General features: G+C 49.2%; 2 protein-coding genes across 2 annotated transcripts; one reads left to right on the top strand and one right to left on the bottom strand.

Annotated features, from left to right (window-relative positions):
• Window positions 1-790: 790 nt before the first annotated feature.
• LOC116239302 (transcription factor JunD-like) lies at window positions 791-3090 on the bottom strand. The gene has a single exon (XM_090131189.1). The coding sequence runs from the start codon at window positions 2974-2976 to the stop codon at window positions 1690-1692; it is 1287 nt and encodes a 428-aa protein (XP_089987315.1). The 5' UTR covers window positions 2977-3090; the 3' UTR covers window positions 791-1689.
• A 96-nt stretch (window positions 3091-3186) lies between these two features.
• THAP1 (THAP domain containing 1) lies at window positions 3187-10640 on the top strand. Its single transcript, XM_031609382.2, has 3 exons — window positions 3187-4134; window positions 4396-4591; window positions 7522-10640. Exons 1-3 carry the CDS (start codon window positions 4064-4066, stop codon window positions 7987-7989), a joined length of 735 nt encoding a protein of 244 aa, XP_031465242.1. The 5' UTR covers window positions 3187-4063; the 3' UTR covers window positions 7990-10640.
• Window positions 10641-14258: the final 3618 nt, after the last annotated feature.

Here is a 14258-nt window from a genome sequence, read left to right as displayed (position 1 = left end):
ATGACGTGATTAAACAGTTACAAAATGATTGATATGGCTTCTACCTAATTTGCATATGCACTGGGAAAAGAAATACCCTCAGAGCATCCTGGCTTGCAACACCCCAATTCTGATGCACTGTCACATCACCTTACGCCTATGCTGTGACCATGCACTGAATGTGCTGAACTTTGGGAAGAGACAGCACTAAGAGTGAAAGAAACACGAGTCCATCCCAGGCCCTCTTCTTGAATTTCAAAGCGCAGGCTCCAGGAGAGGTAACACAGGTGTTCAGCAGCTGCTGGTGAGGCTGAGCAGACCAGAAAGATGGCTGCACCATGGGATGCCCATGGTCCCCACCGCAGGATGCCCTTGTCGAGTTCCATGCCCAGGCCCCAGCGGTGTGGTGCTGGAGAGGTGTGGGCTCTGCTCCACAGTGGGACTGGCTCGGGAGCTCTGCTCTTACTGGTGGCCTCCACGCTCCAACAGACGGCTCCAGGGCTGCGCGGGGATGCTCAAAGCACACAGGTGCACAGAAGCGAGGCAGGCAGAAGCACCGAGCAGGGGATCTACAGCTTTCCAAAACGTGTTGAGGATTATGTCGAAGCAATCAGAGGAAAAAGTCCCTGTGCTGTTCCCTTCGGCTAGTGAAATCTTGACAAAGAAATAAACTGCCTCAGTTCTTCCCAACCAGAAGCGTGTTCCACATTCCAGCACTGACTCTTTCCGTCTTCAGAGTATTGCAGAAAGGTTCTTCAGAGCAAAGTAGACCAAGAGGAAATGTATACAGATCTCTACTGAAAAATAAATCTACGTCTCCGTAGTAGTTCTGCAATTTATTCAAACAGCATACAACAGAATTGCCATTTTATAGTGAATCCGCCCCAAATCTGAGCCCTTTTCTGTATAGCACTTAATTGTTACTATACTATGTAAAGAGCAAACACTACTGGAATGTACACAGTGAAAGAAAAGGAGTAAAGCTCTTCTTGCCAAGGAACTATCACTACTAACACGTTATCTATAAAAATAAGGTCTAGGCAACATCCAAAAGTGTTCAAGTTTCAATAAATAACTATCAATGCCCCAGATTCGCACTGGCACAAGAAATACAGAGCTAACAGCTGAGAAATGTCCTTTCCTACGGCTGAGCCAGCAACGCGTCCTGTCCTGCTCTGGACTTAACACCACTCTCCTTCAGGTTCAGACTCAGTGTGCGAGCACCCACCTGGATGACTGAGCTCTCAATGGCAAATTAAAGCTCTAGAGAAAGACAGTAGTTAAAAAAATCTTTATCAATGCCAAGAAAATATACAGAGCCATATTATGCTTTAAATATACCTATATACACGCACATCTTTTCCAAAGGGCACAATTCTGGCCTTTTTTTTTTTTTTTTTCCTCTTTTTCTCTTTTCCTTTTTCTCCAAACTCTGAGAAGCTTATCGTTTGCTATACACTCTGGTATGGCGCATTAGGAAACATATATATATATAGATATATATATATTATTTTTTTTTTTATCCCCACGTGAAAGTAAAGTTCAGTCTTTCTGTAAACAGGAGTTACCTTAACCTCCGACACCTCCACAGGCCTCGCGCACTCCGCCCGGCGCACAGCCCCGGCTCGCACAGCGGCCGCGGAAATCAACGGGCGCGGCACAGCACGGCGCGGCGGCCCCGCTCCCTTCTCCCGCTGCCCCGGCCACTCCTCAGCAGGCGCCGGCCTCGGGCGCGGTGGCGGCGGCGGCCTCCGGGGGCGGCTCGCGGGGCGGCGGCCCGGAGGGAGCGGCGGCGTTGATGTGGCAGCCGGAGGAGAGGTGGCTGCGGACGCGGCCCTGCAGCTGAGTGACCTGTGCGCGCAGCAGGTTGGCGGTGGCGGCCAGCTCGGCGTTCTGCCCCTTCAGCGCCTTCACCTTCTCCTCCAGCCGGGCGATGCGCTCCAGCTTCCTCCGGCGGCACTTGGAGGCCGCGATGCGGTTCCGAAGCCGCTTGCGCTCCGCCTTCAGGCGCTCCTGGCTCTCCGCGTCCAGCGGCGACAGCGACGGCGGCGTCGGGGCGCTGCCTCCTCCCTCCCCGCTGGCGGCGGGCGGCACGTCGGGCACAGTCTGCGGCTCCTCCAGGGCCCGCGGCGCCGGCAGCCGCCCCGCGCCCAGCCCCGCCGGCCCGAACGGCAGCCCCGGCGGCGGCGGCGGCGGCGGGGGCGGCGGCGGCGGCGCGGAGGCGGCGGGATAGGCGCTGCCCGAGGGGCTGAGCGGCCCCGCGGGGGTGAAGCCGCTCAGGTTGGTGTAGACGGCGGGCGGCTCGGCGGCGGCCCCGGGGCGGGCCGGGCAGCAGGGCCCCGGCGGGGAGAGCGGCGGCGCGGTCAGCAGCTGGTTCTGCTTGTGCAGGTCGGCCAGCGCCTTGACGAAGCCGTCGGCAAAGCCTTCCTGCTCCTGCGTCACCGGCTGTCGGTAGAGGAACGTTCCCGCCGCCGCCGGCCCGCCGGCTCCCCCGGCCGCCGCCGCTCCGGGGCTGCCGGGCCCCAGCCCCGCGCCGCCCTGGATGAGCAGCTGCTCCAGGTCGGCGGCCGGCGGCAGCTTCAGCAACGGCAGCTCCGCCGCCGAGCCCAGCGCGGCCTCCGGTCCGCCGCGGTTCGCCGCCGTCCCGCCGCCGGCCCCCGCCGCCGAGCCCTGCGCCGAGCCCGGCGGCGGCGGCGGCGGCGGCGGCGGGGCGGCGGAGGGCGGCAGCAGGCGCAGGGCGGCCGCGCTGCCGCGAGCGCTGCCGGGCGGGCGCAAGGCGAAGGGCCCGGGCAGCGGCGAGGGGGCGGCGGGCGGCAGGTCGCGCTTCTTGCCGGCGCCCAGCAGCAGCTTCGGGCCCGCCGCCGCCTCGGCGCCGGGCCCGGCGGCGGCGGCGAAACCCGGCAGCGGCACGAAGTCGGGCAGCAGCTCCAGCCCTTCCTCGGGGTAGAACGGCGCCTCCATCTTCACGGCGGCTCTCCCGCTCCGCCCGCCGCTCATGCTGCCGGCCGGCCGGGGCGCGGCGCGGCGCGGCGCTCCCCGGTGCCCGCCCTGTGGCGGCGGCGGCGGCTGTGGGGCGCGGCGCGGCTCTGCTCGGCAGGGGCGCGCAGCCCTCGGCTCTCAGCGGGGACTGAGCCGCCTCCCGTCGCCACCGGCCCCACGCCCCGCCCCGGGCCCGCCGTCTGCCCGCCCCGACGCCGCCGCCACCGCCTCCCCCGAGCTCCCCGCCGCCGGCCCCCGGCGCGGAGGGGCTGTGCGAGGCTCCGCGTTCAGAAATTCGGTGCTTGGCCGTGGGCTGCCTCATTGCCCTTCTCTCCATCCTCCATCTCTGAATGGGGTCCCGGACCCGAAACCGGAGCCGCCTCCGCGGCTCCTGCCCGGACTTTGCCCCCACGCCGAGCGCGCCACGGAGCGCTGTCAGCACCCCCGGCCCGCCGCGGGCCTGTCCTCGGCGCCCGCTTCCTGCACCGCGCGGGGACAGCGAGGTCGGGACAGGGAAGACGCGGCGGGAGCCCGGGCGCTGTGGCGCTCCTAGGGCCAAGGATCGGCGCCGAGCCCCCGCGCCGCCCCGGGAACGGCCCGCTGCTGTGGAGCGGTGTTGGTCGGTGGAGTAATAGAGGGCAGGGGCACGACGGAGCGCACTTCACATTTCTGTAACCCGACGAGCTGGTTTATTGTTAGCGCACACGTAACATTTGAGGACAGACCAGCCATACCGTCCAAACACCCACACCCTGCCCGCCCTGGGGGCGCTCTGCCTCCGCACCGCAGCTGCCCCTGAGGTGGTTCCGGAGCGAGGGGCGGGAACAAGGTCGAACGCCGCTCCGATTGGAGGATCCGCCTCGTGAGGCTCCGCCCCCCTCGACAGGACCCACCAATGGGCGAAGGCGGCGCGCCTAGCACCGCGAGAATTGCGCTGAAGCTGGTGCCGCCATCTTGGAGTTGGGAGAGGCCGCGTCCCGTTGCTGTCCCTCTCGCAGGGTCACTGGCGGGGGGAGGGGGGAGGATGGTAGCCCGACGGTGAGCGAACGGCGCCCGGGAGCTCCTCCTCGCGCCGCTGGGCGGCGGCGGCCGCGAGGCCAGCGGGATGGTGCAGTCGTGTTCCGCCTACCGCTGCCGGAACCGATACGACAAAGAGAAACCCATCTCCTTCCACAAGTGAGCGCGGGCGGCGGGGCGGGGCGGGGCGGCGCCGGGCGCGGCGCCAGGGCGGGGCCAGGGCCGCGAGTGCGCGGCCTCCCGACGCGCGGGGGCGCTCGGCGGCGGGGACGCGCGGGGCTGGCTCCGCTGTCGGTACGACTGTCGGTACGAGCGGCGCCTCGGCGCGGGCCGGGCGTGGCGCGTGGGTGTGCGCCGCTGCGGCCCAGGCTGGCGGAACGAGCGCCTTCGAGAAACGCTGAGAGTGGCTCTTGTCGTCAGGTTTCCTTTGACCAGGCCCGATCTGTGCAAGAAATGGGAGGCGGCGGTGAAAAGGAAAAACTTCAAGCCCACCAAGTACAGCAGCATCTGCTCGGAGCACTTCACACCCGACTGCTTCAAGCGGGAGTGCAACAACAAGTTGCTGAAGGAAAACGCTGTGCCCACTATATTCTGTTACACTGAGCCCAGTGAAAAGGTAAACGCACGCTGCTCACAGCCCGAGGTGCCAGAGTGCGGTTGCTGATGGTGCTCCTGTGTGCCAGGCCATCTGTCATCACAGCAGTTCTGATACTGGTTCTTCTTTCCTGATGTAACAACTGCAGGCTGTGTATCTTGTCATTAACTACACTACGTAGGGCTTTGGTTGTACACAACCGGACCGCCACCAAAATCTGACAGATAATCCAAGTCCTTGCACCTCTTGTGGACTGATGGCCCATTTCTTTCTCCTGTAAATAAGAGGACAGGGCTTCAGAAGAAGACAGGCAACAGAAGACAGCCTCTGTTGCAGATGGGGGCTGCAGAGGCTAGTATTAAATTGTCAGGATAATGTTACAGCTTCAAATCAGGTGGCTTGTCCTCGTTAGCCAGGTGCTGAGCTACTAAGCTCTGGCTACAGGTAGGACTATACAGATACACTGTGAAAGAACCTGAAAAGTCCAACCTCCTACAAAATAATGTTAATTGCAAAATTGTATTATAATTCAGAGTACCATCTACTAGACAATTTTCTTGATCTTCCAGAGTGTACACTGGCCACCACTGATTACCATATATAAAACTAGAGGCTCTCTGTTGAATATTTAACATATTAAGGCAGTTTACTTGTGTTCCCAAGCTAACACCAGCCCTTTCTCACAGGCTCGTCGCCTGTTCAGGCTGTCATCTTTATTTTCCAACACAGTATACAGTATTGGATTTGATGCAGAAATAAAAAAGGAACATCTAGAAAATAAAAATGGAAATAACAGACGAGAGACCATAGCTCAAGGTGTAAAGTGAAACGTGGACAATTTTCAGGTCTACTTGTCTGTGCTAAGTTCTGTTTGTTAATGCTTTCCCACAGTCTCAGCAACATACTTCTTGTGTCACTTAATATTGTTTGCAAAACTGCTTGCAGTGTGAAAGCTGAAGGTGTGTATAGGGAAATCTTGTAATATGACATCAGTGCAGCTCGTGTAGTGTTAAGCCACATTCTCTCATTCATTGCAGTGCCTGGTTATATGAACACACAAAAGAGTGACTCCTTATGGAGAAGGAGTTGGTGCTGTTCCTATTTATGTCACAGCAACTTTCAGTGTATCTTCAAGATGTTCAATAGTAGTGAAGAAGGAGAGAATTTTTTAACAATTGAATTTGTACTGATTTTGAAATACAGCATTTTTTGCAGTCTTGAAATACCTTCTGAATCTTTTTATTTTTTAGTTATATCTTAAGCAAACCATTTATTGGATGTAAGAAGGAATAAGAATTCATTTGTGACCTGTGAGCAATATGAATGATGAGTTCTCTGTGACACACTGTGACAGCAGTAACTCAGCATGTGCTGCGTAACTCGTGAATAGATGTCTCTGTCTGAATCCAGCTGTCTGGCAACAGTGCAGTTTTTGCTTGTGCACTCTCTGCACATTATGTCTTTGGTTTGTCATCTTAGCTGAAAAGTTTGAAAGCTATAGGTTGAACTTTTTAGAATATTGACACATGATTTAGGTGGGCACATCTAGGTCATCCGCTTCTTATAACTGAGAACTAATACAGGCACTTGGCTGGTTTTGTACTTCAAGGTGATCAGTAATAGCTGAGCACTAATGAAACTTCCCCTCAATACCAAATGCAGAATTGCATTCTCAGTTCCTTTACCTAATGTAGTCTGTACAAGGATGATATCTGAACCTCCCAAGTTGTGTGTTGGTTTGTCTTTATATTAAGGCAAGAAGTTTAACGATGTGATCTTCCAGTCTGATGAGGGGACAGTTGGTGTCTCTTAAAATTGATTGACGTTGTGAATGTCTTCATGCTTTTATTTGTAGTAATAATGTCGGGGACAGGGAATTAAAAAATTGGTTTCAGTGTCTCTTTCACTGGGATCTTCTTAGGCTTTTATTTGTTTATTTATGTGTTTACCACTAATATGCATTATGTGTGCATTTCTGAATTAAGTATGTTCCTTTGGGGCAGAAAGAATCAGATTTCTCTTTGGCCTCCTCCCAAGTGATGAGAGGTATGCATTGTCCTGAACCATGCAAGTGTCTGAACCTATCTCGAGCAGTATGTTGAAGTCTGTAGTATAATGTGGGGCTGAGCTCACTTGGTGTTCTGCTCTGTTCCATCTGCCAGCCACCCAGTCCTGTTTTCTTACTCCTTCCATATGTATCTCTCATTGCATGGTTTTGACTTTAATGGAGAACAGAACTTTCTTGCAGTCATTTTAGCAAAATCCTGCATTTCGGAAAAGGTTGATAGTAGAGCTGGGAGAGCTGTTTATTCTGGCTCATCACATTACCAAACCCTTCTGCAGCAATCCCAAAATAATGTGGTGATCAGTCCTGCTTTGTGAAGAAGCAGGTCTTCCTGTGCCTATCTTCTCTGCTCTGCCAGCTTGTCCACCTCCCCCAGTGAAATGGTTCTTTTTCTGCCCTAACAGAAGATTCTCCAGTTCTGCTGTGTTCCTGGTTAAATTAGCTGACAAGTTCAAAGTGCATGTGGTAAGATGCAGTAGAAAGAAAGAGGGACAAAGGGGAATGGGATTGCCTCGATGACCTACCAGGTCAGCTGAGCTCTTTTTCACAGGGCTGAATCCAGGATCCTCAGCTAATCCTGGATATCTATTTCACGTGTCCTCAGAAGTGAGAATGACTTCGGGGCTCTTCAGTTTCAGATTTGTTCTAGATATCAAGGATTTGAGTTTCAAAAGACAGTGGAAATGAAGTTGCTTAAAACACCTCCAGTTTAGAAGCCAGACAAAATGAGACAGTTTTGAAAATTTAGGCTTTGAAATGTGTGGAGGGTTTTTTTAATCGTTTTTTTTAAATTTTACTCCTAGTTGTTTATACTGTAATTGCCTGTACTAATGGAGTTGTGTTGCACAAATGTTATGCTTACAAATGTACTTTTTGTTTGTTGTAGCCTGAGGAATTTTCAGAGCAGCCAGAGGATCCACTTCCACCACCGCCACCACCACCACCTCCGCCGCCACCGCCGCCGCCACCGCCACCTGCAGCTCCCATGCTACCACCATCTCCATCAGCTCCTTCTTTTCATTTATCTCAGATAGATGCCAGATTTGTAGATCCAAGTATCGGATTATTAATGCCTCCTCTCCAGACCCCTAGCAATCTTGCAGTTTTTTGTGATCATAATTATACCGTAGAGGATACAGTTCATCAGCGAAAAAGAATTCAGCAGCTAGAGGAACAAGTTGAAAAACTGCGAAAGAAACTCAAGACAGCGCAACAGCGATGCCGACGTCAGGAGAGACAAATTGAAAAACTGAGAGAGATTGTTCAGTTTCAGAAAGAAAAAGACATCCTGGCAGGAAAAGGCTATGTGATTCTGCCCAATGACTATTTTGAAGTTGTAGAAGTACCTGCATAAAAGTCATGAGCTTCCATTTCCACTTTGCTAGGCTAAGAAGTTTAGTTGAAAAACTCAATGCACTCTAATTCTGTGTGTGAGACTCTTCCAGAATCCTAAATCAGCAAATAAGCTGTCATACATAGGAGATTGCATTTTTTAATTTGTTTTCATTTAAGTTTGATATGTTTTTTAATGTACTGAAATTGTAAACATCTCAGAATTAGGATGCACATTTATTTTTTGAAATAGGAATTGCTTTGCAGAAGGAAAGGATGCATGGTTAAATACACTTAAAATCTGTACTTTTCTCTCTCTCTTTTTTTTTTTTTTTTTTTTTTACAATGGCTATCTTATGCTTACACAGGATAGAAAATGAATCTGGCTGAGAGTGAAGCTGAGGTTGTTCTACACTTAATACAAAACTTTCTCAAAGCATTTAACGTTTGCTTAGATGGTCCCCACAAAATAGGATTTTTTTAGGCCAGCTAACGGAGTACCTGCAAGTGCTGCTTTGTATAGAGGAAAAAAAAGATACATATATGTGTGTGTATATATATTTCAGACTGGGAAAACTTCTAACCGGCAATTGTTATGCCTTCAAAGTACTGCAAAAAGTCTTCCTGGATCCCTTTGGTGTGTAAATGAGCCTTTTCTTTTGGAGTATCATGTGGAGACTGAGAAGAGGAGATTTCATCTAGTCAGCTATTTAGTAGCTATAGGAGTTTTTGCTTAAGTACACTTATAGGCCTTGCTGAAATACAGTGCTGCTCTGAACATGCGTGTTGTCAGATTACTAGCAGGATCAGGAAGGTGGTGTACTGTTCAGGATGACTGTTTCCTAAACTATTCTAATAATATGCAGTTCCCAGTGTACTGGAATATGCCACTCTCATAAGCACTGTAAGGGTAGAACGTTGTCCTTGTCTGTGATTAATGCACATTTCAGCCAGCATGGGCTCATGAAAGGCCTGCTTGACTGATCTAATTTTCATGACCAGATGACCTGCCCGGTGGACAAGGGAAAGGCTATTGACATAGTCTACCTAGACTTCAGCAAAGCCTCTGACGCTATCTCCTGCAGTATTCTCCTGGAGAAGCTGGCAGCTCGTGGCTTAGACACGTATACTCTTTGCTGGGTAATGAACTGGCTGGATAGTCAAGCTCTGAGAATGGTGGTGAGTAGAGTTAAATCCAAATGGTGACTGGTCAGGAGTTGTGTTCGCCAAGGTTGGTATGGGGCCTGTCCTGTTCAGTATCTTAATTGATGGCCTGAATGAGGGGATTGAGAGCACCCTCTGTAAAACTGGCTGGAAGACTGTGTGGAGGAAAAGGACCAGAAGGAGTTGGTTGACACTTGGCTGAATGTGAGCCAGTCGTGTGCTCAGGTGACCAAGAATGCCAATGGCTTCCTGTCTTGTATCAGAAAATAGCGCAGCCAGCAGGAGCGGGGAAGTGATTGTTTCCCTGTATTCAGCTCTGGCGAGGCCACACTGTTTTCAGTTTTAGACCCCTTATTACAAAAGAACATTGAGGCCCTGCAGCTTGTTCAGAAGATAGCAGCGAAGCTATGAGGGGTCTCGAGCACACGTCTTATGGGGAGTGACTGTGGAAACTGGGATTGTTCAGTCTGGAGAAGAGGAGGCTCAGGGGAGACCTTATTGTTCTCTACAACTACCTGAAAGGAGGTTGTGACAAGGTGGGGGCCGGCCTCTTCTCCCAGGTAACACCAATAGGACAAGCAGGAATGGCCTCAAGTTCTGCCAGGAGAGGTTCAGGTTGGATATTAGGAAAAGCTTATTTTCAGAAAGAGTGGTGATGCAGTGGCACAGGCTGCCCAAGGAAGTGGTGGAGTCACTGTCCATGGAGGTGTTCAAGACTTGTGTGGATGTGGCACTGAAGGACATAGTTTAGTGGGCAACATTGATGGTAGGTGGATTGTTGCACTATATGATCTTAGGTATCTTTTCCAACCTTGGCAATTCCATGATTCTATTATCTCAAAATGTGTGTAGCTTCAGGAATGATTTTTCCCCCCTCTGGAGTGCTGGACATTTGTTACTTTTATTATACCATACTACAATTTTCTTTCTACCCACCCTTCCCTTTTTTAAATTCCCCCAAAGTCCACCACTGGGCAGCAGTGGATTTGGACTTTGGGAGTTGCTTGGTGCTAGACTGGTTTTTAATATCTCAAATGCTGCTGTCTCTCCTTCAGCCTTATTAAGAGTTTCTAAAATTAATTTAGCATGATGAAGTAGTGCTGCAGTTTGCACTTATTGTCAAATAATTTATTGAGTCAATGCACTCATTCAAACTCAGAGAATGACATCATACTGACTCTATTGTCGCTTTCACAGCTGAAATTCACAGATATAAACAGACATGAGGAGAATGAGTTTTCTCTATCTCTGTCAAACTTGTGTGTGGTGTGAAATCTAGCTCCAATGTTACTTAAGCCCTTTTCATGATGGTTTAAAAACTCCTTAATATCCATCAGCATGACAATTTGAAATTATTAGAACCAGTCTCAATACTTCTGACCTCACTCATGGTGTCTTATCTACTTTCCCTGCTATTTCACATACTTAAAATGAACAAGTTGCTAATGCATCCTTTTGTGTACATTTGTTAATTAAAAATAAAAAGCAAATGGTGTGTTAGATTTTTAACTGCTCTCTCTCCTCTTTTCCCAAGACTTTGCCAAAACGAGATTTACATTTAAAAAAAATCTTTTTATAGAGTAGTTTCCCTGTTTAAATGCTGATTTTTTCCCCTCAGTATTCATGAATCTTGCTGTTGTTACTTTTGATGCTTAAGATAAACTCAAAAAAGATCGAATTCAGAAAGTGACAAGGAAAAGAAGTTTAAAGCACTAGCCACATGCTAACATTTGTGGCCATTTAATGGGCCATTTCCACTTTCTCTGTGAAATATCCCTGCCTTTCTCTCTCCAGTAATCTCGTGGTTGGGGTGCTCCTGCCACCCCTCTTTCAATCACAATGGGCTGTGTATGCACATCACCATCCTTTCTGTCTGCACCGGGTCTGGTGCTGGCTGCTGCCTTCTGCTTTCACTAAGCAGCAGTCTTGGGTTGGGGTGAGGAGACAGAGGAAGATGTGCAGTATTGGATCTGACACTAGAAAGGGGCTGGGAGCAGGGGATGGGGAGAAATCCTCTTCTTTGGCTGCAGTGAGTGAGTACTTTATTTCAGCTGCTTCTTAACTTTCAGTGCTGTTGCTTCCATGACCTCCACCCATCTTTTGTACTTGTTGCTGTGTTCAGTGAGCTTTTTCTTCAGATATTTCCTTTAAAATTTCTTCATAAAAGCAACCCAACAAAAGAAGTAGTAAGGTCACTTTAAGGCATACTGAAAGATAGCTGATCTTGTGGGTAGTAACATTGGCCATGAGAGAGCTCAATGATCTTTCAGGTCCCTTCCAGCTTTTGCCATCCTATGCAATGGCTGGTGTGCTGAGTTTTTTGTTGATGAAGTTGATCTAATGGCTGACTTAGGCCTCAAGAAAATGTTGCATTCACTAAAGGTGGTGATTGCTAGTTGTCCAGTACTATGAGGCTGAAGAGAGGATTTCTCTAAATAGAGGTACAGTCTATTCTGGCAACAGAATAGACTCTTGATGCTGCTGGAGGTAGGTATGAACTCTGCTAGGCCTATGAGGACTGTCAGTATCACTGAGCTATAAAATAGTTGATGCTGGATGCTCCTGTTCTCCAGGAAGGAATAAGTGAGTTAAAGCTAGCTCAGGCCAGTTGCCCTCTTCAAAATGCATTTTGTGAGCTGTGTAGCTCTTCCAGGAAGGCTGCTTAGGCAATTTGAGGACCCAGTGGCACAGCTGCCACATAGCTGAAACAAAGGTTGCCATCCCTTCCCCTTGTGTTGAGATCTTTCCAGCTTTCCCTGCAAACGTTTGTGGTTATTCTTCCCATTCTTCCATGTGTTTGTCATTCCTTCACATCTCCTCTGAGCCATCTTTTGCTGCCAGGTGTCTGTCGATCAGTCACACAGTTCACACCATTTCTTTTTAGGACTGTCCTTGCACATCTTCTGCAGGAAGAACTGAGCTCTCTATTGGTTTCAGGTGCTTTACAGTCTGGACCCATGGCTCAGAAAGGAAAGACTTTTCAGAAGTGACACTTCTCTGTGAGAGAGGAAGTGACCTTGCTGTGGGCTTGAGAAATCCCAAGGCTTCTGTCTGCATCTCAGGTTTCTGGCAAAAACCACACGAGCTGGTTATGTGGAGAAGGAAGCTAAGGATACCCAGTGAGACAGCTCAGAATAGTGCTCCACTTCTTCCTTCTCTCTCTTCTTCTGTCATTCACTGTCACTGATGTTGGTGCTGTCAGGTCCATGGCAACCTGCATGCAAAGGAAATCTGAGAGGAGGCTGAACTGTTCCCAAGATGCCACAGTGGAGGCTTCTGTTCTTAGCACAGTATATGCTATGTAAACTTACTGGCAAATATTTATCTTTCTAAAATTTTAAGCTAGATCTGCACATGCAATCTTGTCTCAGTGTCCCTGAGCTGTCACGGTGCTTTATGGAGTGATTTTGTGGTGTCTGTTTATCCAAGGGACTCTAGGAGCACTTGCTCATAGATGATGTGTCCAGCACGTTGGGAAACTGAGCAGGTTCTCCTCTACAGCAGGAAAATTATCTGACTGTGGGTAATAGGACAAATGTTTGTTTCCCAAAGTGAAGGTACTCACCTTGAGGAACTCTAGCTATTTATAAGTAATCCATAAAAAACAAGTGTAAACCACTATTGCAGTATCAGTGAAATTATCTTTCTTTGATTCTGCCATTAGCTGACAAAAACAGATTTCCTGGTAGTAACTTTTCATATACTTTCATGTATACATGTATGTGTATGCACATGTGTATGCATATCCATAAGTATGTATATATAAGGAATATTTTTAAACACAAATATCCAGGGAAGCTTATGATACCTCATAATAAATCTTGCAGTGTCAACATTAAATGTCGATCAGTACTGACATTTACCTCCTGGCCTGTCTAGTGAGCTTGTTGTTACTTAAATTCTTTGATTAATGGTATGCCAGATCAACAACTCTGATATACAATGTATAATTAAACTGCTGCCTATGAATGGTGCTTTCTGTGCTGTTCTCAGTTCTGTATGACAAAGTAGATTCCTGCATCAAAACAAAACTAGCCTCCATTGACACATTTTCCTGAGTCAGAGGCTTCTACATGCAGTAGATGGCAGTGGTCTTGCTTCTTTTTCACAGCACAGTCTCCACAAAGTCTTGTGAATACGTTGCCTATTCAAGTCATCATCTCTGTGGTATGTCTGTAGAAGTAAGACTTCTCTGCCCACCAAAGAATCTCACTACTGAGAGACCTCTCCATTAAAAGGATTTCCCTACTAAAAAGTTAGGAACTTTTCATAATCACAAGTCATAGAATCATAGAATCACTGAGGTTGAAAATGACCTCTAAGATCATCTAGTCCAATTGTCTATCCTCTACCGATGTTGCCCACCAACCACATCCCTCAGTGCCACATCTGCACAGCTCTTGAATACCCTCTGTGCAGCCTGTGCCAATGCCTCACCACACTTTTTGAGTTTTTCCTAATACCCAACCTGAACCCTCCCTGGCACAACGTAAGGCCATTATCTCTTGTCCTAGATGTCAACTCCCTTCAACTGTTTTTTTCTTGTCTGCCTTACCTTATTCCTCTGCCAGATTGCTATCCTCTCCTACCAAGATTTGTTTGGTCTGTTCTATTAATACTGTCAGAACTTAAGCATCTGTGTCTATTACATCTGCTTTTCCCTTCTTTTTTGCTCCTGAACATAGAAACAAGACGTGTGACTGCTCTGTTACAGCTGTGGAGAGCTACAGGATTTTTAGGATGTGAGACAGCAGCCTCTCACTACATGCTGTTAACTGATACTATTGCATTCTGCATAATGTGCAGGATGTGAAAACGTCTCAGCTGAGAACTGCTTTGGGTAAATGAATGTTTGGCCCAAGTCATGAGGAAGATTAATTATTATTCCAGTGGATTTTACTCTCCTTCTTTTCAGTTGATTTTGGTTTACTTTTATTCTACTTTGGCTCACTCCCATGTGTGACTGCCAGATCTGCAAACAAAAACATCTGTCATGGGCAGGAGGAGCAGTGAGCTCAGGTGCATCCCCTGGTCCTCAAAGGAGCTGAGAGCCTTCCGGGCAGTATGTTCAGGTGCATGGCTTTCTTCAAGAAGAAATCAATGGAGAAATGACAAAAGTCTGACTAC

The sequence above is a fragment of the Phasianus colchicus genome, chromosome Z, assembly GCF_987193195.1.
Source record: "Phasianus colchicus chromosome Z, bPhaCol1.hap1.1, whole genome shotgun sequence".
Lineage (NCBI taxonomy): Eukaryota > Metazoa > Chordata > Aves > Galliformes > Phasianidae > Phasianus > Phasianus colchicus.
Note: the sequence above shows the minus strand (reverse complement) of the source record. Positions and strands in the feature narration are given on the sequence as shown.

What these genes read in the sequence shown, in the direction of transcription:
- THAP1 (XM_031609382.2), top strand. Translation starts at nt 4,064, where the DNA reads ATGGTGCAGTCGTGTTCCGCCTACCGCTGCCGGAACCGATACGACAAA. An exon ending in AAACCCATCTCCTTCCACAA is followed by an intron (nt 4,135 to 4,395) that starts GTGAGCGCGGGC and finishes TCTTGTCGTCAG; the next exon opens with GTTTCCTTTGACCAGGCCCG. An exon ending in ACACTGAGCCCAGTGAAAAG is followed by an intron (nt 4,592 to 7,521) that starts GTAAACGCACGC and finishes TGTTTGTTGTAG; the next exon opens with CCTGAGGAATTTTCAGAGCA.
- LOC116239302 (XM_090131189.1), bottom strand. Translation starts at nt 2,976, where the DNA reads ATGAGCGGCGGGCGGAGCGGGAGAGCCGCCGTGAAGATGGAGGCGCCG.